The 26075-nt window shown below is 38.0% G+C and overlaps 3 protein-coding genes across 6 annotated transcripts in view; 2 read left to right on the top strand and 1 right to left on the bottom strand.

The window, feature by feature from the left end:
- The window catches only part of veph1 (ventricular zone expressed PH domain-containing 1), a 251566-nt gene extending 251078 nt beyond the window's left edge, over positions 1-488 (bottom strand). For both annotated transcript variants that reach the window (XM_062068176.1, XM_062068178.1), the window contains exon 1: positions 372-488. The gene's annotated coding sequence lies outside the window, so the exon portion shown is untranslated. The remainder of the gene's footprint in view (positions 1-371) is intronic.
- A 1132-nt stretch (positions 489-1620) lies between these two features.
- LOC133663590 (lysosomal amino acid transporter 1 homolog) lies at positions 1621-18928 on the top strand. 3 transcript variants are annotated; one of them, XR_009828385.1, is made up of 9 exons: positions 1621-2026; positions 2181-2435; positions 5579-5708; positions 10196-10283; positions 14123-14232; positions 14370-14471; positions 16653-16838; positions 18261-18440; positions 18511-18928. XR_009828385.1 is itself a non-coding variant. In XM_062068174.1 (8 exons), the coding sequence occupies exons 2-8, from the start codon at positions 2233-2235 to the stop codon at positions 18375-18377; spliced, it is 936 nt and encodes a 311-aa protein (XP_061924158.1). In that variant the 5' UTR covers positions 1621-1808; positions 2181-2232; the 3' UTR covers positions 18378-18928. The 3 variants fall into 3 exon arrangements, 2 of the variants coding, with proteins under 2 accessions (XP_061924158.1, XP_061924157.1); XM_062068174.1 differs by having other exon boundaries at positions 1621-1808; positions 18261-18928; XM_062068173.1 differs by having other exon boundaries at positions 18261-18928.
- Positions 18929-21752: 2824 nt separating this feature from the next.
- golim4a (golgi integral membrane protein 4a) overlaps positions 21753-26075 on the top strand; it is a 53745-nt gene continuing 49422 nt past the window's right edge. Inside the window, exon 1 of the mRNA XM_062068172.1 lies at positions 21753-22213. Coding sequence (XP_061924156.1) covers positions 22027-22213 — 187 coding nt within the window. The 5' untranslated portion in view covers positions 21753-22026. The remainder of the gene's footprint in view (positions 22214-26075) is intronic.

The following is a 26075-nucleotide window of genomic DNA, read 5'->3' as shown; positions in this document are numbered from 1 at the left end:
GTACTGCAAGCATGCCTGGAAGCCAACTAATCAGGGTCAAAGGTCAAGAAAGGTGAGTATTTGACCCATTAAGAGCTCGCATTAAAAGAAAAATGTGAGTAATGCGACTTAACTTGCCTTTAAACATTCCTACCAACATGAGCCCCGGACACTGGTGTAGTGGAATATAATACACTTGTAATATGCACTCTTTTATAATGGTTGACCTTCAGATATGTCATTATTGCCCACTCGTTGCCTCCCTATTAACATAACTTTCCCGAAATCGTGGAATGTGCTCCTGCATTACCGCGATTATTACCGCGTCTCCCGTGACAAGACAAGCTGGTTCCCTCCACAAACATTACCCACGCTGGCGTGGTGAGGCTTACCCGGAAGAAGAAGGAGAAGATGCTGGATGAGAATGTGGAGCTGCGTGGAGCTGCGTGGCTCCGATGCTGTGCTACAAGGCGACACAGAGCAACACATTTTTTTTAATTTTTTTTTTTATCACCGGCGAGCTTCTTTCAAGTTCCCCCACCTAGAGGACCGAGGCAGGATTAGGTGGGAAAGGGCGGCATCGTGCGGAGAAAAAGAGTACGTCACGCAACAGGTGCCCGGAAGGAGGAGGGGCCTTATGGTGCCTTCACGGATCTGTCCCTGTCAGTGGCGCTATTCACAGTAAAAGGACGCGTTTATAAATTGATAGAATAATAATGGTTTTATATTTTTTGATAAATATTAACATAATGTTTTCTTTAAGCCTCAGGCCGTAAGACTCTTGAACGCATCATAATAATCCCTTCAATTCCCCCCAAAAATGGATTAACTCGCTGGAATATAAAGACAATATAACATACATCCATAAACGTGGATGGATGGACTATATATTGCGCACTAACATATGTATGGATAAAAATAAACATCAAGAAAAAAGATCACAGTAATAATATAATATAATAAATACAATATATTATATTTTAATACTATTATAAGTAACATACTACATGTGTATACTTCAACAAAGAAAAACATAGTTTGTTCATGATGAGAACAGCGGGCGGCGGTATTTACCCGGACAACGTTTTGTGATAAAGACGCGAGTCACCGATCAGCTTCTGGCGAGTTCCAGTTTTTGCCTTCAAAATAATATAATACATAAACTTCCTGCTAAATGTTAAACACTTCATTTCCAACATGTGTGGAAAATAAAATGAAAAAAAAAGAATAAAAAATTACAATCGCACAATCAAACATGACAAAAAAGGAGTAGAGCATATTTGAACAAAACGTACCACAACATAACATATATTTATACTCATATTTATAATGTTCATAGTTAACATACTTTAACATAAATATGATCTAAAACATCGTTTGTGCATTATTAGAGCAGCAGGTAGCAGACATTGTTTTGATGCAAAGAAGCGAGCCCCCGTACAGTTTCCGGTGTGTTACAGCTTTTGCCTTCAAAATAATATAATACATCTTAATTTCCTGCGAAATGTTAAACAACTTCAATCCCACATATTACAAAGTTAGTTCTATATAGTACTTATTAATAGAAGTTTCAATAGAATGAATGATAAGATGGCTGACTAGTTTATTTAGCATTGTTATTCACGATTGTTTTGAAAGTTTTCACAGGAAGTTACTTAACGCTTTGGGACTCGCCGGTGATGGATGGACCCTAGCATAAGTGCTATTTACACTATTCACCCTCGCATATAACCCAATTGCGCTGAAATTTGGAGAATATAAGTTACAAAAACGTGTGAGGATGTGGGGAAAGTTTACGCTTACTTGCAAACATTGTGTGCCGTGGTCTGGTAAGCGTGATTTTCTCCATCGATCAATTTTCGCCAATGCTTCTTCAGCTAGCTAGCACCCCCTCAAGGCAATGGTAGTGTTTTGTAAACAATAAGCCAACAGTTGAATGATCTAAGATCTCATTAGCCCTAATGAGTGAGCTGAAAAGAGCACTTTTAGGGGACGGCGTGTCATCAGTTCTCACCTTAGAACTGGTAAGGTGACATCAGTGTTGCAGGTATGTAGCTAACACACTTGCGCTTCAGATGAGGAACCGGATCTTAAAGAGTCGTTCAAAAGATTTGATTCGTTCGCGAACGCCACATCTCTAACCTGCACACATCAACCAGGTGCTGGTTTTGTTTCCAAACATTTGCCTGTTTGTCTTACAGCTCGCGTCGATTGGATTCACCTTTGAGGCCAGAAGACTTTTAAGGGGATCCCATGGCCGCTGTAGGTCTCCCCGGAAAAAGTGAGGATGTGGCGGCCGCCAACTGGAGCTCCCTGACGCTGGAACGCCCTCCATGCGTGAATGGGACACCTTGGATCCTTTACCTGCTGGAGGAATGCGTGGACAATGTGTGGGACTACAGCAGTGTGGTGATTGGACTCTTCTCCATGTTCTGCTTTCTGCTATCCACTTTGCCGTGAGTAGATTTTCCATTTTAATATTATTAGGACTAGAGATGTCCGATAATATCGGACTGCCGATAAATGCTTTAAAATGTAATATTGGAAATGATCGGTATCGGTTTCAAAAAGTAAATTTTATGACTTTTTAAAACGCAGAGAAGTACAGAGCGCCAATAAACCTTAAAGACACTGCCTTTGCGTGCCGGCCCAGTCACATAATATCTACGGCTTTTCAGACACACAAGTGAATGCAAGCATACTTGGTCAACAGCCATACAGGTCACACTGAGGGTGTCCGTATAAACAACTTTAACACTGTTACAAATATACGCCACACTGTGAACCCACACCAAACAAGAACGACAAACACACTTCGGGAGAACATCCGCACCGTAACACAACATAAACACAACAGAACAAATACCCAGAACCCCTTGCAGCACTAACTCTTCCGGGACGCTACAATATAAACCCCCGCTACCCCCGAAATCCAACCGCCGCCACAACCCCGCCCACCTCAACCTCCTCATGCTCTCTCAGGGAGAGCATGTCCCAAATTCCAAGCTGCTGTTTTGAGGCATGTTAAAAAAAAAAAAGCACTTTGTGACTTCAATAATAAATATGGCAGTGCCATGTTGGCATTTTTTTTCCATAACTTGAGTTGATTTATTTTGGAAAACCTTGTTACATTGTTTAATGCATCCAGCGGGGCATCACAACAAAATGAGGCATAATAATGTGTTAATTCCACGACTGTATGTATCGGTATCGGTTTATATCGGTATCGATAATTAAGAGTTGGACAATATCGGAATATCGGATATCGGCAAAAAAGCCATTATCGGACATCTCTAATTAGGACCTTCCGTTCAGGAGGGTAGAGTCCACCCAGATCTTCTTGTTCTAGTTGTGTCTAAAATGATGAGAGGTGACGGGAGGGAAAAAAAAGAGTAAGTACAAACAATATCAATACCAGTGCTGGGTGAGTGAACCAAGCTGTCAAGGTAATTTCTAAAATGTGTTGCAGCATCGCCTTGGTGGAGATCGAAACTAAAAGTTAACTTGGCGTATGTTTTGCACACACACACACTTCTGTCCACTATCTCTTTGTCTCCTTACTGGTACCTCTTTCCTTCTGGAACCGAAATAAGATAAAATGTGTGTGTATTTGCATAAAAACACAGCGTGCATTCTACATCTTCACAAACTTGGCGTTTGCTTTTTGATATCAATATAAAACTCAATTCAGTTTGGCTAATGAAGAGGAAGTCTAATAAACAAGCTTCGTTCTTCTCCAACAATGCCCCCTTGTGGTTGAGTGCAACAGTTTGGCCAACAAAAATAAAAAGGAATGACACCTCTCACATCGAATACACAATCTTCACAGCCTGCGTTGAATTCGATGAGATGACAAAACATTTGAGTTATTATTGATGTTATTTGAACACTGATACAGTTTGCAGTTAAATAAAGGATGAGTGAACATCCCAGTAAACAAACTAATGACTTTATAAACAAGTTGTGACAAAGTTCACGACACAACACCTACTGCATGTTTCTTCACCTCATTAACTCTCAGTCACAGCAGCTGATGAACGCTGTATTGAGAACATAAAAGCAACATCAAATAGTTTTCTTCTTCGCTATACATTTATTGTGGGGACAAGTGCGTCTGTCTCCAATATTGTCCACACCTGTCTCCATCTAAACACAGCAGTAAGCTCTTAAACGCAGCTAGGGAAAATTATGTTAAACCAAGCGCTTGACTCCGTTTACTCAGAGGGGAAATCTCTGGAGCAAAGTACGTGTAGCTTGTCCGCCATGATAATCAAGCCAAACGACGCTCGTGCGCATGTGCCTGACTATGTGTTGCCTAAAATGCATTAATAAATTAAGTTTTTTCGGTAATTAAAACATTTGACGGTTTTTGTAATCGACTTGAATTTTAGCGCAAATTATCATACTGTTTACTGTTACATCCCTCATCCATTAACAAGTAAAAAGTCAGGGGCGGTCACAGCATGTTCTTGCCACTGATGTTAGTACATTTTTTAGGGCATTACGGCAAGTGACGAAAGCGGTCCCGGCTTTAAGGCGTTCTATTTTGCTAACAGTTTCTATCCATCCATTCATCCAGGTCTGACAACTACCGTATTTTCCGGGCTATAAAGTGCACCGGTATTTAAGCCGCACTCACCAAATTTAAAAAAATGTGTGAATATATTAACCACACCAGACTATAAGTCGCAGATATGTACCGGTACAAAATATTTGGTAAATGTTTATTTATATAAACCAAAGAGGTTAAATAAGTCTCTAAAAAATTGTGCAATTTGTTATTTTTATAGCCAGACCTGTGTGTTTATTTCCGTACCTGACAGTTTCGACTACGTGACAACCTCTGAGGAAGGCAACAAACACACAGGTCTGGCAATAAGAATAACAAATTATATAGTTGATTTATACACCTTAATTGTTTCTAAACGTTTCCTGTCACACAATAGTAAAACGGCTGATCAAACAAAACATAAATCATCGTCATGGACCCACTAGGTGTGGAAGCTAGCTCTCCAATCAGCTAAACAGACCCAATAATTCCAGGGGGACGTTCTGGTGAATTTACGAAACTGAAACAATACAAAAAGAATGCCATTGTAAACGTGTGAGCATATTAGCTAATGCTTACGACGCTGGCATGGTTATATTACAATAGCACGTACGAATATGCATGAAAACACTTGGACGGTTTAGTAAGTATGAATTGTTTTAGTTATATTGTAAAACTCGGTTGGAGTGATGAATGAAGAATCCTTTCAAGCAGAACCGTTACGGACGATTATACTTCCGGTTCAAGGAACGAAACAAAGTATATTTTCAACCTGCAGTGAGCGAACTCGTCCAAAAAATGGCGCCATAGCACAAACAATAACACACCTTTTCAGTGTCTCTGTCTGTGTTAATGAAAACTATTTGTTGAATACAAAACATTATGGCCGTTGGCGAAGAAAAATCCATAAATTAGCCGCACCGTTTTATAAAAGCCGCAGGGTTGAAAAAATAACGGTATTTCAATGGTAGTTGGAGAGACCAAATGGAATATTCTCGTTTATTCATTAATTATATTGAAGAATATCTCACCCATCGTCCTCTCTTCTAGTCAGGTCTACGAAGCCTATCGGAACGGTAAAGTGGACCAAGCCATGTCCTTCGGCTTCCTCTTCTTCCTTTTCAGCGGGGACCTCGCCAACTTGGCAGGATGCTACTTCACCAGCCAGCTGCCAATTCAGGTAAACTCTTTTTAATGAATAAAACAATATTTAGTGAAACATTGTAGTTTGAAACAGCTCTTTTTACAGTTAAATTGAAATTCTACGTAGACACTGATGGTGGGCGATACTGGGATTTTTGGTATGAGCCGATTTCAAGCAAACACAGGGCTCATATCACTAATAACAAGGGCTGGAAACTGGTCTAAATGGATACATTTTTATTTAAAATTCAACCTTCCTCTGATTATAATCCCCTCAGCTATCAAGGCAGAAAGGAAAGGAAATGTCAACACAACAATGAAAAACACTCAATGTAAACAAAATACTAAAATCACATTGAACACTTAATAAGCTCTTAAAACTAAAGGAATATGTAAGAAATGTTTAAGGTGTAACAAAATTGTGAAAATGTAAACAAAGACAAACCATTCCCTGCAGGTTTAGTGCCAAGAAGTTACAGCTGTGCTCTAAAGGGTGAGCACGGCAAAGGTGGTGTGGTATTACCGGTCTTGGTGCGGACGAGTGCCTTGCGTAATTTACAGACCACATTAGTTTGACTAAGGTCTGTGTGGAGGGAGATGTGGCCAGCACGCCTGCAGGAGCAAAGGTCACCGCCTCTGTCTATGGTGCTGAGAACGAGCACCATCGGATAGGGGCGGGGCATGGGCTGACGGCAAGACACAGCTGGCAGGTGATTAGATTTCACAGGTGGTACGTGTTAATCTAATCATCTGTTGCCTTTAACAGTAAGCGGCCGGGAGCAGGAGGGTAGAGAGGATACGGACGGGACTGAAAAGTCACGTTCTGCGGGAGAAAAACTTGGAAAAAATCTATGTGCATTAAAAACTTTGTTCAACTTTGCACGCCTGGCTCCTGTGAAGTGTCTGTCAATGGGACCGCTAGGAAGGGACTTCCACAGTCTGTTTTAAAAAATCCCCCAAACTGTCATACTGTCAAGGTGACTTCCTGTTTTATTCACAATTTATTTGCTCTTTGTAACAAAATGGCGCTACCAAACTTGATAGTTAATACTGTTACCTGATTAGCTGTTAGCGTGTCATTCCCACTGATCAGTGATCACTTCCTGCGTTGCTCGGTTACCAGAGAGCAGGAGTCACCAACGCGGTGCCCGCGGGCACCAGGTCGCCCGTAAGGACCAGATGAGTCGCCCGCTGGCCTGTTCTAAAAATAGCTCAAAGAGCAGCACTTACCAGTGAGCTGCCTCTATTTTTTAAATTTTATTTATTTACTAGTGTGACAGTCCTAACTGTTGTGCGGGTTCTCAGGACCATCCAGGGAAGACATTGTCGTGAGACGGTTTAGACTTCTTTATTATTTCAATCAGAGTCTTTTGCGTGCTTTTCAGCAGCTGCCTTTTTTCTCACGTCCGCCGTCTGCTTTTCAGCAGCACGTCGCCGTCGTTTGCGTGGCAGCAGAGGATGGCTTCCTCCCGTCCGCCGTCTTTCTCCTCCCTTGATGTTCACGTCTCTCACCCTTTTATACGGTCCGAGAGGGTGATTGCACTGTCCACAGCTGCGCGCTCCACGCACCTTATGCTGATTGCGGCGTCGCTCCCAGCGCGCCCTGCCTTGCCGCTCGCTCATCCACACCTCCTCGCCGCCATCTTGGAGCGGGCGCCGACGGTCCGCCGGCCCCACCTCCCCACAACTAGCAAGCTGGTCTCGCTTTGCTCGACATTTTTAATTCTAAGAGAGACAAAACTCTCTCAAAATAGAATTTGAAAATCCAAGAAAATATTTTAAAGACTTGGTCTTCACTTGTTTAAATAAATGTATTTATTTTTTTACTTTGCTTCTTATAACTTTCAGAAAGACAATTTTAGAGAAAAATACAACCTTAAAAATGATTTTAGGATTTTTAAACACATATACCTTTTTACCTTTTCAATTCCTTCCTCTTCTTTCCTGACAATTTAAATCAATGTTCAAGTAAATTTATTTTTTTTCTTTTAAAGAATAATAAATACATTTTAATTTAATTCTTCATTTTAGCTTCTGTTTTTTCGACGAAGAATATTTGTGAAATATTTCTTCAAACTTATTATGATTAAAATTCAAAAAAAATATTCTGGCAAATCTAGAAAATCTGTAGAATTAAATTTAAATCTTATTTCAAAGTCTTTTGAATTTATTTTTAAATTTTTGTTCTGGAAAATCTAGAAAAAATAATGATTTGTCTTTGTTAGAAATATAGCTTGGTCCAATTTGTTATATATTCTAACAAAATGCAGATTCTATTTTAACCTATTTAAAACATGTCATCAAAATTCTAAAATTAATCTAAATCAGGAAAAAATACTAATGATGTTCCATAAATTATTTTTAAATGTTTTTTAATTTTACATGAGTTATTATTTGTGCAAACATGGTGCAAAGTAATTCATGATTTGTTAAAAAAATGTTAGTGGCTAGCTAGTTAAAATGGGATATTGTGATTTCACAAGACTGTTTTAGAAGTGATCATTTGAAAATGTTCAATTTGAAAAATGTGCACTTAGAGAAAATATAAAAATAAAGTGTTGCATATTGATATTTATCTGTTTCTATATATATTTAATGTGAGAAATCATTAAGATGATCAGTGTTTCCACAAAGATAAATATCATTAATTATTAATAATAACATAGAGTTAAAGGTAAATTGAGCAAATTGGCTATTTCTGGCAATTTATTTAAGTGTGTATCAAACTGGTAGCCCTTCGCATTAATCAGTACCCAAGAAGTAGCTCTTGGTTTCAAAAAGGTTGGTGACCCCTGCCAGAGAGCGAGTTGTTGATGCAACCAACCTTGCTTCGCAACTTCCGGTTTCTGCCGACAAAGAAGGGAAAAACATCTAACCAATGTATTAGCCAATGCTTTTTATATTGATATCGATAACATGTTCATATATATATATATGTATATATGATATAGATATAGATTTAATTTTATCACCCAGCCTTAACTAATACTAAAACTTTGACTTGAAATATCATAACTTTGAATAATTTTGTGAATTCTTGAGTTAGTTGATTATGACTGGGAACACAGGAACACATTTTTTTCCCAACAAAAATGTTTTTATAACTAAAGCAAGGGATGTCCCTTGACATGTCCGATGAACATTTTTGACATCTGATCCAAATTTCTTGCGTCAGATGTGATCCGATTTTGAGTCCCGTTACGGTACTTTGACAATAGATTGTAGAAGTGACATTTTTTATTGCAGGTAACTAAAGTAAGCACAATAACACAGTTTTCTCATTAATCTCATTAAATTATTCAATGTGCTAGTTAGAAATGGCTTTTTTGCCGATATTCCGATATTGTCCGATATTAATTACCGATTCCGATATCAACCGATACCGATATATACAGTCGTGGAATTAACACATTATTTTGCCTAATTTTGTTGTGATGCCCCGCTGGATGCATTAAACAATGTAACAAGGTTTTCCAAAATAAATCAACTCAAGTTATGGAAAAAAATGGCAACATGGCACTGCCATATTTATTATTGAAGTCACAAAGTGCATTATTTTTTTTAACATGCCTCAAAACAGCAGCTTGGAATTTGGGACATGCTCTCCCTGAGAGAGCATGAGGAGGTTGAGGTGGGCGGGGTTGGGAGGGTCGTAAGGGGTAGCGGGTGTGTATATTGTAGCGTCCCGGAAGAGTTAGTGCTGCAAGGGGTTCTGGGTATTTGTTCTGTTGTGTTTATGTTGTGTTACGGTGCGGATGTTCTCCCGAAATGTGTTTGTCATTCTTGTTTGGTGTGGGTTCACAGTGTGGCGCATATTTGTAACAGTGTTAAAGTTGTTTATACGGTTACCCTCAGTGTGACCTGTATGGCTGTTGACCAAGTATGCCTTGCATTCACTTGTGTGTGAAAAGCCGTAGATATTATGTGATTGAGCCGGCACGCAAAGGCAGTGCCTTTAAGGTTTATTGGCGCTCTGTACTTCTCCCTACGTCCGTGTACACAGCAGCGTTTTAAAAAGTCATAAACTTAGCTTTTTGAAACCGATACCGATAATTTACGATATTACATTTTAAAGCGTTGATCGGCCGGTACTATCGGCAACCCGATATTATCGGACATCTCTAGTGCTAGTATTAGTGAAAATCAGAAGATGTATCAGTATTATGAATTTAGCGATAGGCAAAGGGCTGAAAGCCCTGAGTTGTCGGCTTATTGTCCAGCGGGGCTCTTAATGTGTGTGAGGATTACACAATGTACTGCATAGCTATAGCAGCTACACTCCCAAATGTTATTTCCATAAACGTCCTTCAGGCTGTAACAAGTCTGACTCATATTGTATTTATTCTTACTGTCAAATTAGCCTGACTAAGTGAGAGAAAAACTCCGTTATTTTTGCTCATTCAACACACAATGTGGTATGCGTTGGATCCTAAGCTGTTCTCCATGCTTTTAAAACTGACTTTCACTGATGTTAATGCAAGCATCTGTAATTAAGAGTGTTTGCGTCTTGCTTTTTCCTCTCAGGTGGTCACGGTGGTTTTCTACATCGTCACAGACGTGGTCCTCATCTCACAGTTTTTTTACTATAAGATAAAAAACAACTCCAGCAGAAGTAAGTGTATTTCAAACTAAAAGTATCAGTTATCATTAACATCGAGGTATTGTTGAATTTGCTCCAAAAGTACTTGTACACACACTGAAATCTTTTGACCAAGTAATTTTTTTTTTTATTACATAACTCAAGTAGCTAACTTACTGTTAGAAAAGCCACCATTTTGCACGTTTTGGGTTTCTTATGCTTCACTGATAGTGTTTTAGTTTTAGTATTGGAGCTGTTTTAGTGGCTAAGCTTCTATTGTTTAAAATGTTGATTTGCAGTGTAGCACTTTAAGATGTATTTAAATGAAAAGTGCGTAGCAAATCTATTATTATTATTACACGCGTCCTACTCTGTTCAGCGGTCCCTGAATGCACCGTTAAAACACCCCCATAATAGATAATAATAATTCATTCAGAAAAATTTCAGGAATGGCGGTGCCATTTTGATACATTTTGTACTATTAAAGATGCTAAAAGCAAACCAGTGTACGTCAATATATGCTAAGCTAACTCAAGAAAATATCTACACTACCGTTCAAAAGTTTGGGGTCACCCAAACAATTTTGTGGAATAGCCTTCATTTCTAAGAACAAGAATAGACTGTCAAGTTACAGATGAAAGTTCTCTTTTTCTGGCCATTTTGAGCGTTTAATTGACCCCACAAATGTGATGCTCCAGAAACTCAATCTGCTCAAAGGAAGGTCAATTTTGTAGCTTCTGTAACGAGCTAAACTGTTTTCAGATGTGTGAACATGATTGCACAAGGGTTTTCTAATCATCAATTAGCCTTCTGAGCCAATGAGCAAACACATTGTACCATTAGAACACTGGAGTGATAGTTGCTGGAAATGGGCCTCTATACACCTATGTAGATATTGCACCAAAAACCAGACATTTGCAGCTAGAATAGTCATTTACCACATTAGCAATGTATAGAGTGTATTTCTTTAAAGTTAAGACTAGTTTAAAGTTATCTTCATTGAAAAGTACAGTGCTTTTCCTTCAAAAACAAGGACATTTCAATGTGACCCCAAACTTTTGAACGGTAGTGTAAGTTACTAAGTTTAAGTTACCTACTCAGTGGCCTAGTGGTTAGAGTGTCCGCCCTGAGATCGGTAGGTTGTGAGTTCAAACCCTGGCCGAGTCATACCAAAGACTATAAAAACGGGACCCATTACCTCCCTGCTTGACACTCAGCATCAAGGGTAGGAATTGGGGGTTAAACCACCAAAAATGATTCCCGTGCGCAGCCACCGCTGCTGCTCACTGCTCCCCTCACCTCCCAGGGGGTGATCAAGGGTGATGTGTCAAATGCAGAGAATAATTTCGCCACACCTCGTGTGTGTGACACTCATTGGTACTTTAACTTTAAGTTGTGTTAAAGGGGACAAAGAAAATTATGTAATAATAACTAGGGCTGTCAAAAATAATAACTCATGGGATTGATCACAAAAAATATTGCATTATTTATGTATGTACGCAGATTACTCACATAATTTATTTTGCTCCTTTAACTTCTAATCCAGTGGTTCTTAAACTTTTTTCCACCAAGGACCACCTCAGAAAACACTTTTCTCTCCCAGTACCAACCACCATAATGACATTAAACATTGAACATTAAAATACAGTAGGCCTAAATATTCATCAAAAACACGACAGAGGTTTCATTTAACAGGTATATTTGATATTTTTGACCACTGTAACATTACACACAGTTTGAACAGTAAGACTGGGTTTGAATATTGAAATGATTATTCAGTGTACCACTAGATGGAGCATCCGTACCACATATTGAGAATCACTGTTCTAATTTGTTAAATAAAAACACGTCTGTGTCCAAATTAGGGTTGTACAGTATACCGGTACTAGTATAGTATCGCGGTACTATACTCTGGTTTTTTTTACAGGCATGACTGTTGATCTTCACCTGACATCCACTGTAATGATACCAGTGTATCTAGTCGATACTACTATCATACATCATTATTTTTTATCATCACAAAATCTTTTTTCTTTTATTTTTTTAAATTCATATTATGTTCATAAACTCAGGAAATACATCCCTGGATACATGAGGACTTTGAATATGACCAATGTATGATCCTGTAACTGCTTGGTATCGGAGCGATACCTAAATTTGTTGTATCATCCAAAACTAATGTAAAGTATCAAACAACAGAAGAATAAGTGATTATTACATTTTAACAGAAGTGTAGATATAATATGTTAAAAGAGAAAGTAAGCAGATATTAACAGTAAATGAACAAGTAGATTAATAATCAATTTTTACAGCTTGTCCTTTATTATTTTGACAAAATGATAGAATGTGAAATGACACAATATGTTACTGCATATGTTAGCAGACTAAATTAGGACCCTTTGTTTGCTTACTTACTACTAAAAGACGAGTTGTCTAGTATGTTCACTATTTTATTTAAGGACAAACTTGTTCTTTAATTGCAATAAAAAAACATTAATGTACCGTAAGATTTTTTTGTTAAAATAAAGCCAATAATGCTATTTTTTTTGTGGTCCCTTTTTATTTAAAAAAGTATCAAAAAGTATCGAAATACATTTTGGTACCGGTACCAAAATATTGGTATCAAAACAACCCTAGTCCAAATATTGGGGTATTTTTAAAATTAATTGATATATTTTAGTTAATTGAAATTGTGCACGTGAGTAATACTACTTGGCATACTTGTCATTAATCCAAAATCAAAAGTGTGATTAATCTGATTAAACAAAATGAATGGTTTGAAAGCACTACCGTATTTTTCGGAGTATAAATCGCTCCGGAGTATAAATCACACCGGCCGAAAATGCGTAATAAAGAAGGAAAAAAACATATATAAGTCGCACTGGAGTATAAGTCGCATTTTTTGGGGAAATTTATTTGATAAAATCCAACACCAAGAATAGACATTTGAAAGGCAATTTAAAATAAATAAAGAATAGTGAACAACAGGCTGAATAATTTTGACAAAATTATAGAATGATAAATTACACAATATGTTACTGCATATGTTAGCAGACTAAATTAGGACCCTTTGTTTACTTACTTACTACTAAAAGACGAGTTGTCTAGTATGTTACTATTTTATTTAAGGACAAACTTGTTCTTCAATTGCAATAAAAAAACATTAATGTACCGTAAGATTTTTTTGTTAAAAAATAAAGCCAATAATGCAATTTTTTGTGGTCCCCTTTATTTAAAAAAGTATCAAAAAGTATCGAAATACATTTTGGTACTGGTACCAAAATATTGGTATCGAGACAACCCTAATATTGGGGTATTTTTTAAATTAATTGATATATACTCTAAATACTTGTCATTAATCCAAAATCAAAAGTGTGATTAATCTGATTAAACAAAATGAATGGTTTGAAAGCACTACTAATAACAATACTAATAACATGTGTTGTCTGTCTATCTGTGTTGGCCCTGCGATGAGGTGGTGACTTGTCCAGGGTGTACCCCGCCTTCCGCCCGAATGCAGCTGAGATAGGCTCCAGCACCCCCCGCGACCCCAAAAAAGGGACAAGCGGCAGAAAATGGATGGATGGAATAATAATTAATTGATTTCATTTTACAATCTGTCAAGGACAAATACAAAACAAGCTGCGGGCCAAAATTTGCCTCCAGGCCACACTTCGGACACCCCTGCGTTAATGTCTCTTGTTTTCATGTTAGGATTTAAACTAGCCGCCAGGAGTTATACAGTGGTTGTCATAAACATCCCTAGTGCGTTCAAATTTAAGGTAATAAATGGTAAGTTTGACCAAGCCACTCTGCTTCTGCCTGTGTGTTTTCCTCCGTTTGAATCCTTGCTTGGTGTGTGTGTGTTCCAGAGAGCCCTGCGTTGAAGTGGCTGTGCTTCCTGTGGTGTGGCGCTGCTACAATATTCCTGACAGCTCTGCCCAAACTCATCTTAGACAATAGCGCAGCCTCTGAATTTTTTGTGGGTAACACTATCTGCACGTGGGAGCTTTTCCTTCCATGTTGAAGAAATGTGTATGATCATCATTCCCTGAAGGCTAAACAGTGTGATAGCATTCGGAGAGATGATACCACTCTTGTGTATATGTTTCTTGGCAGAGAACAAGCAGCTCTAAATCATTAGAAGTTTCCGGCTACGTATGTGGATACCTGGCGTCGTTCTTCTACCTCGCATCCCGCTTCCCGCAGCTCTATAAAAATGTAAGTGGTGCGTTCCTAGCACGATTATCTCATGGGAGATTTTGACCAACTCTGTCCAGCTGTGATTCCCGGGGCTCGACAAAGTTTTTACTTATTCATGCATGGGGGCCTGTGAGGACGGTTTGTGTGTCAAATAAAAAAACAGGCCTTGAATGATAATACTCGCTCAACTGTAGCCAATTAGAATGTAAGGAAGCCACTGATGTAATATAGTCAGTGAGGTCCATTTTAGGTACAAATAAAAATGACCAATCATATAAGGGTTTACCGATCTGATATTTATATTGGATATCAGTCTGATATCAGCATAAAAAAAGTATCGGATGATATCGGCTTACATCAAAAATCTCAGATACAAGCAGTCCTGCAGCGCGTTTTCTTGTGACAGACAATTAACATCTAAATGTCCTCCAATAAGCACACAAGGTTGGTCTTTTCTTGTATTTTAGTCAAGTCATATACAAAAGGTAAACATGGTAGGTTATATGCTACTTGGAGCTTGCAGCTACACAACAGCGAGGCACACAATATCACACAAGCTAGCCCAGATCTGGGCAAATTAACGCCCGTTGAGCTTTTTAATCTGGCCGGCCGGACATTCCCAAACATTTTTTTTAGATCTTTAAGATGAAACTGTAGCTGCCATTATAATGTGCAGTAGAGATGTCTGATAATATCGGACTGGCGATATTATCGGCCGATAAATGCTTTAAAATGTAATATCGGAAATGATCGGTATCTGTTTCAAAATGTATGACTTTATAAAACGCCGCTGTGTACACGGACATATGGAGAAGTACAGAGCGCCAATAATCCTTAAAAGCATTGCCTTTGCGTGCCGGCCCAATCACATAATATCTACAGCTTTCCACACACAAGTGAATGCAATCATACTTGGTCAACAGCCATACAGGTCACACTGAGGGTGGCCGTATAAACAACTTAACACTGTTACAAATATGCGCCACACTGTGAACCCACACCAAACAAGAATGACAAACACATTTCGGGAGAACATCCGCACCGTAACACAACATAAACACAACAGAACAAATACCCAGAACCCCTTGCAGCACTAACTCTTCCGGGACGCTACAATATACACCCCCGCTACCCCTTACGACCCTCCCAACCCCGCCCACCTCAACCTCCTCATGCTCTCTCAGGGAGAGCATGTCCCAAATTCCAAGCTGCTGTTTTGAGGCATGTTAAAAAAATAATGCACTTTGTGACTTCAATAATAAATATGGCAGTGCCATGTTGGCATTTTTTTTAACTTGAGTTTATTTATTTTGGAAAACCTTGTTACATTGTTTAATGCATCCAGCGGGGCATCACAACAAAATTAGGCATAATAGTGTGTTAATTCCACGACTGTATATATCGGTATCGGTTGATATCGGAATCTGTAATTAAGAGTTGGACAATATCGGAATATCGGATATCGGCAAAAAAGCCATTATCGGACATCTCTAATTTGCAGCGATGTTTTTAAATTACCTTAAGTCTTTAACTATACAAAGTATTTAAATGGTTGGAATTTGCGCTTTTGTATTATATACTAGTTAGTCTGGTAATCTAATTAGTTACTATGGTCAAAATAATTGCCCAGGCCTGTGCTAGAGTGACAAGATTGATATTTTTTTATTTTTACTTTTTTTTTTTGTTATTTTATGCAAAATCAGAGAATAGTTTCCTGAACACAGGAGGCGTTAAACCAAATTATTTTAAATAAGATTTTGTTTATTTATTGTGTACTATTGACCCTATTTTCCTCAAACAATTGTATGTTATAAAAGAGAAAAATGAACTAGTTTATATATTTTATTGATATTGTTACACTGTCAGTGGCACTCAATAGAAATTTAAAAAAATACAGTAAATTCATGTGATCGGTATTGGCCCATCTCAGTCATGGACGATCAGTATTGGTATCTCAATAGTAGCACTTCTACAGTACATCATTTTTGTTGTTATTCTTTCAACAAAATCACAAAAGCATTTGTGATGTCCATTGTTATTAATATTGGATAAAAAAGGCGTTGTTCCTGATCTTTGTTTCTGGTTCAAATATGTCTGGTAGGGTTGAGGTCTAGACTCATAAGATCATCCAGCCATGCTTCTATATATATAATATATATAGCAGATATCCGCTCTGTGCGCAGACTGCTTCTGTTGTAGTTCCAGAGGCAGTCCACCGAGGGCACCTCCTACCTGCTGTTTGCTCTGTCCATGATGGGCAATGGGACGTACGGCTTGAGTGTCATCGTGGTGCTGCCATCACTGAAGGACTCCAAACGCAACTTCATCATCAAGCACCTGGCCTGGCTCATCGGAAGTCTGGGAGTCCTCGTCCTGGACTTCTTTGTATCCTTGAAATTGGAAGTGGACGTAAGGGCTGGTCCTGTTATTCAGCTCGACTTCTGTCTGGAATGTAGTCATTTTTTTAGTAATTGTGATAGAAGTTAATGTGATTGTTCGTTTGCAGACTAAATATGCACGGTAATGACTTAATACTTACCTGGACACTTCCTGTAAAATAGAAGACATTGTATCATATTTCCTTAAAGGGTACCTTTAAGGAAAAAAAATGGAATTTGCCCAATTTGTGACGTTTTCCCAAGTTATATCTCCATATATGGCATACGTGTACCCGAAGAGCTTTGCGCGAGTCCGCCATCGTAACCTTCTTCTTCTCTATCCTCTTGTTGTGGGGCGGACTGGCTCGTACATGCACATGCATCCTCCGCTGTTGCCATTTCTACTACAAAGTAGCGTATAGTCAGAACTTCTATATGTCAGGAGACTTGCTACGAAGGCACTAAAGACTACAACATGGCTGACGGGAAGAAGACACAGTCAAAGTGGAGGCACGTAAATAAATAAAAAATGGCACATCCTGAAGAAACTGTCAGAAAAACAGCTTAGAAACGGTCTGTAAAAGATAATCAATGTACAATTTTAACCAAAGAACCACCATTACATGTTACGTAGTGTTTAAAAAGTCGAAACAAATCATAATACGACCGCTTTAAATAGAAGCTGAAGTGTCATACTGCGGAGTTTCATTTACTAAAGGCAAAGGATTAGACAGAACTTTGTGTACAAAGTACACAGTACAAAGTATTTTATAATAATACAACTACTAAAATGATATTAATGAATGTTGAAGCACAGTACAATCCATCAAGCGGTGTGGCTTCATAGCTTACCAAAGTCGTACTAAAACATTTCGATAGATTTTTGAGCGCCGTGTGTAATGTTCTATATTTTTGATGGAACATATAACATTTTGGTGTTGTTTACTTGAGTCATATTGCAATCTACACATATCTCTTGTGTGACTGCCATCATATTGCCGTCTACACGTATCTCTTATGTGTGACTGCCATCTACTGGTCACACTCATCATTTCACCATGTACCAAATAAAATAGCTTCGAGGTCGGTAAGCACAACCAAAAATATTACGTACATTAGGCGCACCGGGTTATAAGGCTTATCGTCGAGTTTTGACAAAATTAAAGGATTTTAAGTGCGCCTTATAGTCCAAAAAATATGGTACTTGGCGTCTGTTAATATCCACATTTTGAAGAAACATTCAATTAAAAGTCACGGGGTAAATGGACAAGGTCAAAAACATTCGTCAAAGAAGTCCAACCATAGAATGTAAACGTCAACACAAAAACGCCCTACATCTTCTCAAAAAATAACAACATGCAGGTCAGGAAGTGGTTTTGAAAAGTCTGCATTTAATATTTCTCTTTTGACCCTTGACCCGGATGACCAGGTGACCATGCAGTTCATCGCGTACAGGAAGAACAACTCTCACAAAAGACACACGGCGCTCGTCGCGTTGGAAGTAGAACCTCTACTGTGTGAAGAAGAGGAGCTCTCAGCATTTTAGGACACTTTTCTCACCATAACTATTAAGAAGACCACATAAACTGTGCTTCACCTGACCATGCAGGTATCTGTCTTACACTTTTTTATTTCTACTAGTTCATTATAATAATTGTGTGGTAACATTTGCACTCTAGTGGACGAGCTTAAGGTCAGATACATTTTCACTGAAGCCACGTTGGAGGAAAAGTAAGTGCCTATTACTTTATCCAAATTGTACCTGAATACCTACAATGCACACATGCACTTCTTCACATTTTCTTAACAAGCTTTGGTATACATTTCAGTCAAGCATTCCAAAATATTTATAGATGCACTTATATGTTTATAAAAAGAATGATACATGTGGACTTTTTTATAGTTTGTATTAACACATTGACATACTTTAGATTATTGTATTTATTTCAATTACCAGTATGCTTTTTTTTGGTTAAGTTTTCACAATGACATTATTAATGGATTTTATACCATTTTTGTCTATTTTTATTTTGTCCAAGTAACATTCCACTGTGTCTGAATGCAGTTAACACAATAAAGAATAGAATAGTCTGCTTATTTTGTTGTTGTGGTTCTCATCCCTTGTGAATTTAACATTGCAAATAAAATATTATAATATAGTTACAGTATAAAATAACAACCGACATGGAGCCAGATAATGTAAATAACAACTCCTATTAAGATAGAAAAAAACAAATAAATGTGAAAATGTAACCGGAAAATGCAATTGCTGAAAAGCAAAAGCCGAAACGCTAACAGTTAGCACGCTAGCAAGATAGCGTCAAGTAACAAAATATACAACTCTTGAGTGTATTACTACAAAGTGCGTTAAACAGGCTAGCATTCTAACAGTTAGTATGTGTCAAGTACTAAAATACGGTATATGACTGATTCAAATACCCGCAAAATCATCTTAAAAAGCTAGCATGTTAACATAAATGTTAGCAAGTGTAAAATTAAAAAAATATCTAACCCAGCAAATTTAGTTAAAATTCTAGGTTTTTAATGCTAACATGTTAACAGAATGTATCGAGTAACAAAATATCTGACTGTGAGGTGTATACCTGCAAAATTAGCTCGAAAGCCAGCGTCTTAGTGGTAACATGCTAACATTAACATGCTAACAGTTAGCATGTGTAAAGTAACAATTTTGATTGTAGTAATTCGCTAAAAAGTTAGCTTGCTGACGTTGGTTGGTTGAATCGGTTGAGAAATGCTCTGCCGCTCCCAGTCTGTGGAATGCTCTCCCTGACCACCTGAGAGCACCACAGACTGTGGATGCTTTTAAAAAAGGCTTAAAAACCCTTCTTTTAAAAAAAGCCTTTTTATAGATATATGCATACTAGTTCTAGCTATTAGGCTGTTCTAGTTTTTATTTTTTATTTATTATTTATTTATTTATTTTCAATACACTGTAGCACTTTGAGGTTGTTTGCTCAATGTAAAGTGCTTTTTTACAAATAAAATCTATTACTATTATTATTATTAAATGTTGAAGTTTAAAAAACGGCACACTTATTTTTAATAGAAAAGAATGGCCCAAAAAATTTTGAATTTCTGGAAATGTGCGACTAATTTGCAAAAAAGATGGTAGCCTGTCATAAATTAGTTGGACATTTTAAAAGTGGCATGGTTTGAATGATAAATGTGGGAGGAGAAGGCGGACAAAAAAGGTTGGATTTAAGGAAGGGAGAATTTATGACACATTTTGTAGACTACTATGTGTGAATGCATTATTATTGTTAGTACACGATTCACAACTTTTTTATTTATTTTATTTTATAAAACTTTATTTATATTATGCAACATACACTGGGAACGCCTCGGGATCCCCCGGGAAGAGCTGTACGAAGTGGCTGGGGAGAGGGAAGTCTGGGCTTCCCTGCTTAGGCTGCTGCCCCCATGACCCGACCTCGGATAAGCGGAAGAAGATGGATGGATGGATGGATGGATGGACGGACAATCAAGAAATAATAATAATCAAAACAAGTACAGAAATAGGACAAAAACAGTACAAAACAGCGCCAGGGGGGGTTGTAAACTCAATAAAGTAACTAATAAAGTAACTAAAGTTCTGTAAATAATCCAAATTTGGAACACAGCATAGTTTTCACAGCTTTTTGGTTGTTAGAGGTAGAAAGCGTTTTAACCCTTTAACACCCCTTGTTGTAAAATTACAACGTTACCTTTAACCATCCTAAAAGACAATCTATTATATATATATATATATATTTTTTTTTTTTTACCACATTTACATAGTCATTGGGTCCTATTGTTCAGTCTCACAAGGCTTTTGGATTGTACATTTGTTTATAAGTCACGCCTTCTGGCCATGAACTCACACAACCTCTCAAGGTTTCCTTCGAACAAAATCTATTTGTTTTATTGGACTGGATTCATCAGATTCAAGTAATTAACATGTCTTTTATATATTTTTTGGTTGTTATTACAATGACTAGAGCATGTACATATGTAGTTATTGTGGAACAGATGCATCAAATTTCATTTAGAGCTTGTTATATAATTGTTGCAATTATACAACACTGGGTGAATGTGGTAGTCAAATAGCTGGCTTGTTGCAGTGGGCTCAAACAGGTTGTATTCCCTCCACTACATCACTGCCTGAAGTATTTTCTCTATACATGGAAAGTATACATTTTACAGATGACAGGGACTGTTTTTAGGACTTTCACCACCAATGAAAGTCTTCATGACCAACATCATGAAAAGAAAAAAAGAGGGGGGAAAAGCGTTTTTTTAAGAGTTTTATCTTGTTTCATATTTTTTATATTTGTAATAGATGAGTTCATAAAAATATAACTAATTTGTGATTATTATTAATGGTATATACCGTTATGGGGCTAAGTAAGCAATCAACCCTGCAAATTAACCCTTAGTTGTTCATACAACATGAGTATAAATACAGAAATTCTGCTCCCATCAAAGCCCAATGTTGCAATATTACAACATTTCTCTAAAAACATACATAAACATTTTTTTTAACTCTTCAATTTCTGCATCAAATGTCTCCTACAACATCTGAAAGTTCAAATATTATTATTTTTTTTTAGGTTTTTATATATTTGGGTCTTACAGGGTTAAAGGAGAGATCTAATTCTTTTTTTAAAGGCACAAAAAACAGGTCGGGTATTGACAAACTTACATTTATGAATATAAAAGTTAGCCAATAATATACAATTCCTTTTAAAAATGTTTTTCATACTGTGTAAATCCAATTCACAGCAACATAGTTCCCACGTCCAAGGGTCATTGTTTGATTGACGCTTCTGACAACCAATGGGCGTAATGTATTCTCGCGGGGGGCGGGGTGGTTGAAATGAAAGACTTATTGGAAGTGGGCGGGACTTCCGCTAGAGTTGCGGTTGGTTGGCAGGCACCTACCGGGATGACACGTACCTCAAGTTAAAGGTGCTGTGCAGGCCTTCTTCTCCACGCAAAACTTCACGTCTTGAACATAAAACGAGGAAAGCTACGACGCGTATGGCTTCGAAGTAATGTTCACGCCACACGGGGTTTAGTTTCGCGGAGGAGGGGAAATGTTCCTGAATTGAGGGAACGAGTGAGAAAGTTGAGTCGGGAAGTTTCCAGCAGCGAAGACGGGGTTTACTCGCACAGGAGGCGGGGAGGGGTCCGACATGGGAAACGGCGTTTGTTCGCGAAGGCAGCGGAGGATCTTCCAGTGTCTCCTGCTGGGCACGGTGGTCTGCGGGCTGATGTACGGGGGAATGATCCACTACGAGGTGCACTCGCAGCTGAAGAGGACCGAGGCCATGGCGCTCAAGTACCAGCAGCACCAGGAGTCTCTGTCGGCGCAGCTCCAAGGTAAACATCGACCTTGGTTGGTCCGAAACATGACTTTTTTTCTCTCCTTTTCTCGCACTTTATGCCCGCCGAATGTGATCTGTTGACGCTTTGGAACGTCAGCATCGTGACAAACTGCATTTCTTTTCGTCGTGGAAGTATTTCCACTAACTTCCCATTGGTTCTCAATTAATTTATTTCAGGAATTTTGTCACAGATCAGCTTAAAGCAATTTTACAACTTGAGTTCATTTACAAAATGTATTTTTTTTTAGCATTTATACAAACACTTTAAGGTAGCCCCTTCCCTTTTACGACGCCCCCTAAACGCCTCACAGCAGAGCTAACTATTTGAAAAGTGCTCAAGTACACCCACAAAGTGAAGAGAAAATATAGACATTAGGGCTACAGCTAGGGTTGGGTATCGTTTGAATTCGAACGATTCCGATTCTTTGTTTCGATTCCTGACGATTCTCAATTCCGATTCTTTTAAGAGGCAGGGTCAAAAAAAAGTTTTGGATATTTTAAATGAGCTAGCTAACCTACATACAGTCTTTCTGAATGAAATAGTCTGACATTCTCCATCAATTTTAATTCTATTCACTTTTTATGAATTTTACTATAAATTCCTCACAGGGCTGTTTTCAACTAGAATATAAATATCAAATCTATGAACTTGAATATAAATATTATAAATACATTTTCACAGGGGTACACTTTCCTCAAGAGAGCTTTATTTTTGAAAACCTCATGAAAACACATTTACACACACGAGTGTATGATGCTGCAGGAAACCTCATGAAAACACATTTACACACACAAGTGTATGATGCTGCAGGTACTTAAAAATGTTACCGTGCTCCCACTGATGGGCTAACCTGGTGCAGAAAATCAAATAAACAATAAGAAACAACTTGCAAAACCCAGTCCAGATTAGCAGCAGGTACAGTATAAAATCAGAGACAGTTCTTGTTTAGGAAAATGACCATATCCGCCTTCTCAGGCAGGATGCGTGAGCGTTCTGGACAGATAGTGTCTCCTGCTGTGGAAAATACACGTTCGCTGGGTGTGGAAGAAGCTTGAACGCATAAATAGGAGAAAGCGAGATCTGACAGCAGGAGGAGGACGGTCGGCGCAACGCGTCGAAGACGGGACATGCATATATTCGTACTTCATGAACTCGGAGGCGCTTCATCATGTTCGACGTGCACCCTCCTAAGCACGAAACAGTCCTGTCGCACGTGTTATATTTAGCCGATATTTCATTTTTTTTAGTAAAATAAAGCCACACTTTCGACCGCCGACGCCCGCTATCCATGCTTGACTGACTCGCTCGGCTACATAGGCTCGGCTATGCTAACACTTCAAACTCATTTTCGGACTATAAGTCGCAGTTTTTTTCATAGTTTGGCCGGGGGTGCGACTTATACTCAGGAGCGACTTATGTGTGAAATTATTAACACATTACCGTAAAATATCAAATAATATTATTTAGCTCATTCACGTAAGAGACTAGACGTATAAGATTTCATGGGATTTAGCGATTAGGAGTGACAGATTGTTTGGTAAACGTATAGCATGTTCTATATGTTATAGTTATTTGAATGACTCTTACCATAATATGTTACGTGAACATACCAGGCACGTTCTCAGTTGGTTATTTATGCCTCATATAACATACACTTATTCAGCCTGTTGTTCACTATTCTTTATTTATTTTAAATTGCCTTTCAAATGTCTATTCTTGGTGTTGGGTTTTATCAAATAAATTTCCCCCAAAAACGCGACTTGTACTCCAGTGCGACTTATATATGTTTTTTTCCTTCTTTGTTATGCATTTTCGGCCGGTGCGACTTATACTCCGGAGCGTCTTATACTCCGAAAAATACGGTAAATAGCTAACATGTTAAGAACTAATCAATTATATAATTCTATACACTCAGTCTGTGCTAAAACTGCCAGGAGTTAATCAATAATCAATATACCAGAGTGCAGCTTTTTAAACATTCATCACAAAATGCTTGTTTCCTTTTGAGAGAGTTAGATTTTGTGTTTTGTTGTTTGTTTTTATTGCTGCTATTTTAACTTTTTTTTTTTTTTTAAATACATAAACAAGGTTACCATATTTTTCGGACTATAAGGCGCACTTAAAACCCTTTAATTTTCTCAAAACTCGACAGTGCGCCTTATAACCCGGTGCGCCTAATGTACGGAATAATTTTGGTTGTGCTTACCAACCTCAAAGCTATTTTATTTGGTACATGGTGAAATGATAAGCGTGACCAGTAGATGGCAGCCACACACAAGAGATACGTGTAGACTGAGCTAGATTTTGAGTTTTGTTGTTTGTTTCTATTGCTGCTATTTAAAAAATTTTTTTAAATACATAAACAAGGTTAACATATTTTTCAGACTTGAGGCGCACTTAAAATCCTTTCATTTTCTCAAAACTCGACAGCGCGCCTTATAACCGAATGTACGGAATCATTTTGGTTGTGCTTACCGACCTCAAAGCTATTTTATTTGGTACATGGTGAAATTATAAATGTGGCCAGTAGATGGCAGTCACACATAAGAGATATGTGTAGACTAGGGCTGCAAAAACTAATCGATTAAATCGATTAAAATCGATTATAAAAATAGTTGGCGATTAATTTAGTCAGCGATTCGTTTGATCTACGCTATGTTTTAAAAAAAAATTTTTTATTTTTTTTTATAAACCTTTATTTATAAACTGCAACATTTACAAACAGCTGAGAAACAATAATCAAAATAAGTATGGTGCCAGTATGCCGTTTTTTTTCCAATAAAATACTGGAAAGGATAGAAATGTAGTTTGTCTCTTTTATCCGATTATTAATTGATTAATCGAAGTAATAATCGACAGATTAATCGATTATCAAATTAGTTGTTGGTTGCAGCCCTAGTGTAGACTGCAATATGATAGCAGTCACACATGAGAGATACGTGTAGACTGCAATATGACTCAAGTAAACAACACCAAAATGTTATATGTTTTATAAATCAAAGCTTATTTATAGCCGATTAATTGTTGCATCCCTAAAAGATATTAATATGCATTTAGCGCAGGACATGACGTCAGCTGTAATCACGCCGTTCTGATGCGTGTCCCCTCAAACACAGAACGTGGCTTCAGCCCTGAGGTGCTTTCTGAACTTAGACAAACAGGTTAGGTTTTAGCAAGGAGCTCAACTGAGAGTTAAGTGGATTGAGTGCAGGTCTGGGTTTTGCAAGCTCACTCCTGGGAATGAGTGCGGTTGCATTGCTTCTTTGACGAGACACAAACACACACACCTGGGTGTAGTCTCTGCCCGTAGGCCCAAATGTGCGACGTTCATATTATGAATTTATTTAACCGACCAAAAAAATCTTTGTTTGTTGTCATTAAGGAGGAAGGGCAAATGGGGTTTAAACAGGGCAATTCAACTGGCGGATTAACACCGGAAGTGCTAAGGTCAGTTCAAAAACCAAATATACCATAACATATTACATAAAACATACTATAACAGTTTTGTAGCAGATTCCTACAAATACTAGAGCACCGTCATATAGATGATCTTTGACTAACTTTTTTTTGTGCAGTAGGTTCTTAAAATCAGCAGAGCACTCCTCCCCCACTTTTTTTCCAGAATGTCTTCACCCCGACAAAACAAACAGACAAACATTGCATAGGACGCTTGTTCTCAAGAATATACAAAATAAGAATAATAGCGAAGGGAGGAGCCCGACCAACAAAACAAATTAGTTAAATAGCCTGGGTTTGAAATCACCTCACTGTGGTTTGAAGCCAAGTTTTTGTCAAAAACATTTTGGAAATACTTGTGTATTGAGCAGTGTTTCTTAACCCTAGGGCCAGGGGCTTA

Source organism: Entelurus aequoreus, linkage group LG13 (genome assembly GCF_033978785.1).
Source record: "Entelurus aequoreus isolate RoL-2023_Sb linkage group LG13, RoL_Eaeq_v1.1, whole genome shotgun sequence".
Classification (NCBI taxonomy): domain Eukaryota; kingdom Metazoa; phylum Chordata; class Actinopteri; order Syngnathiformes; family Syngnathidae; genus Entelurus; species Entelurus aequoreus.
Note: the sequence above shows the minus strand (reverse complement) of the source record. Positions and strands in the feature narration are given on the sequence as shown.

Excerpts from the sequence above, each read along its gene's own strand:
- LOC133663590 (XM_062068174.1), top strand. The coding sequence starts at position 2,233 with ATGGCCGCTGTAGGTCTCCCCGGAAAAAGTGAGGATGTGGCGGCCGCC. Across the intron at positions 10,284-14,122 it reads AAAAAACAACTCCAGCAGAA|AGAGCCCTGCGTTGAAGTGG; the intron begins GTAAGTGTATTT and ends TGTGTGTTCCAG. Across the intron at positions 14,472-16,652 it reads TCCCGCAGCTCTATAAAAAT|TTCCAGAGGCAGTCCACCGA; the intron begins GTAAGTGGTGCG and ends CTTCTGTTGTAG.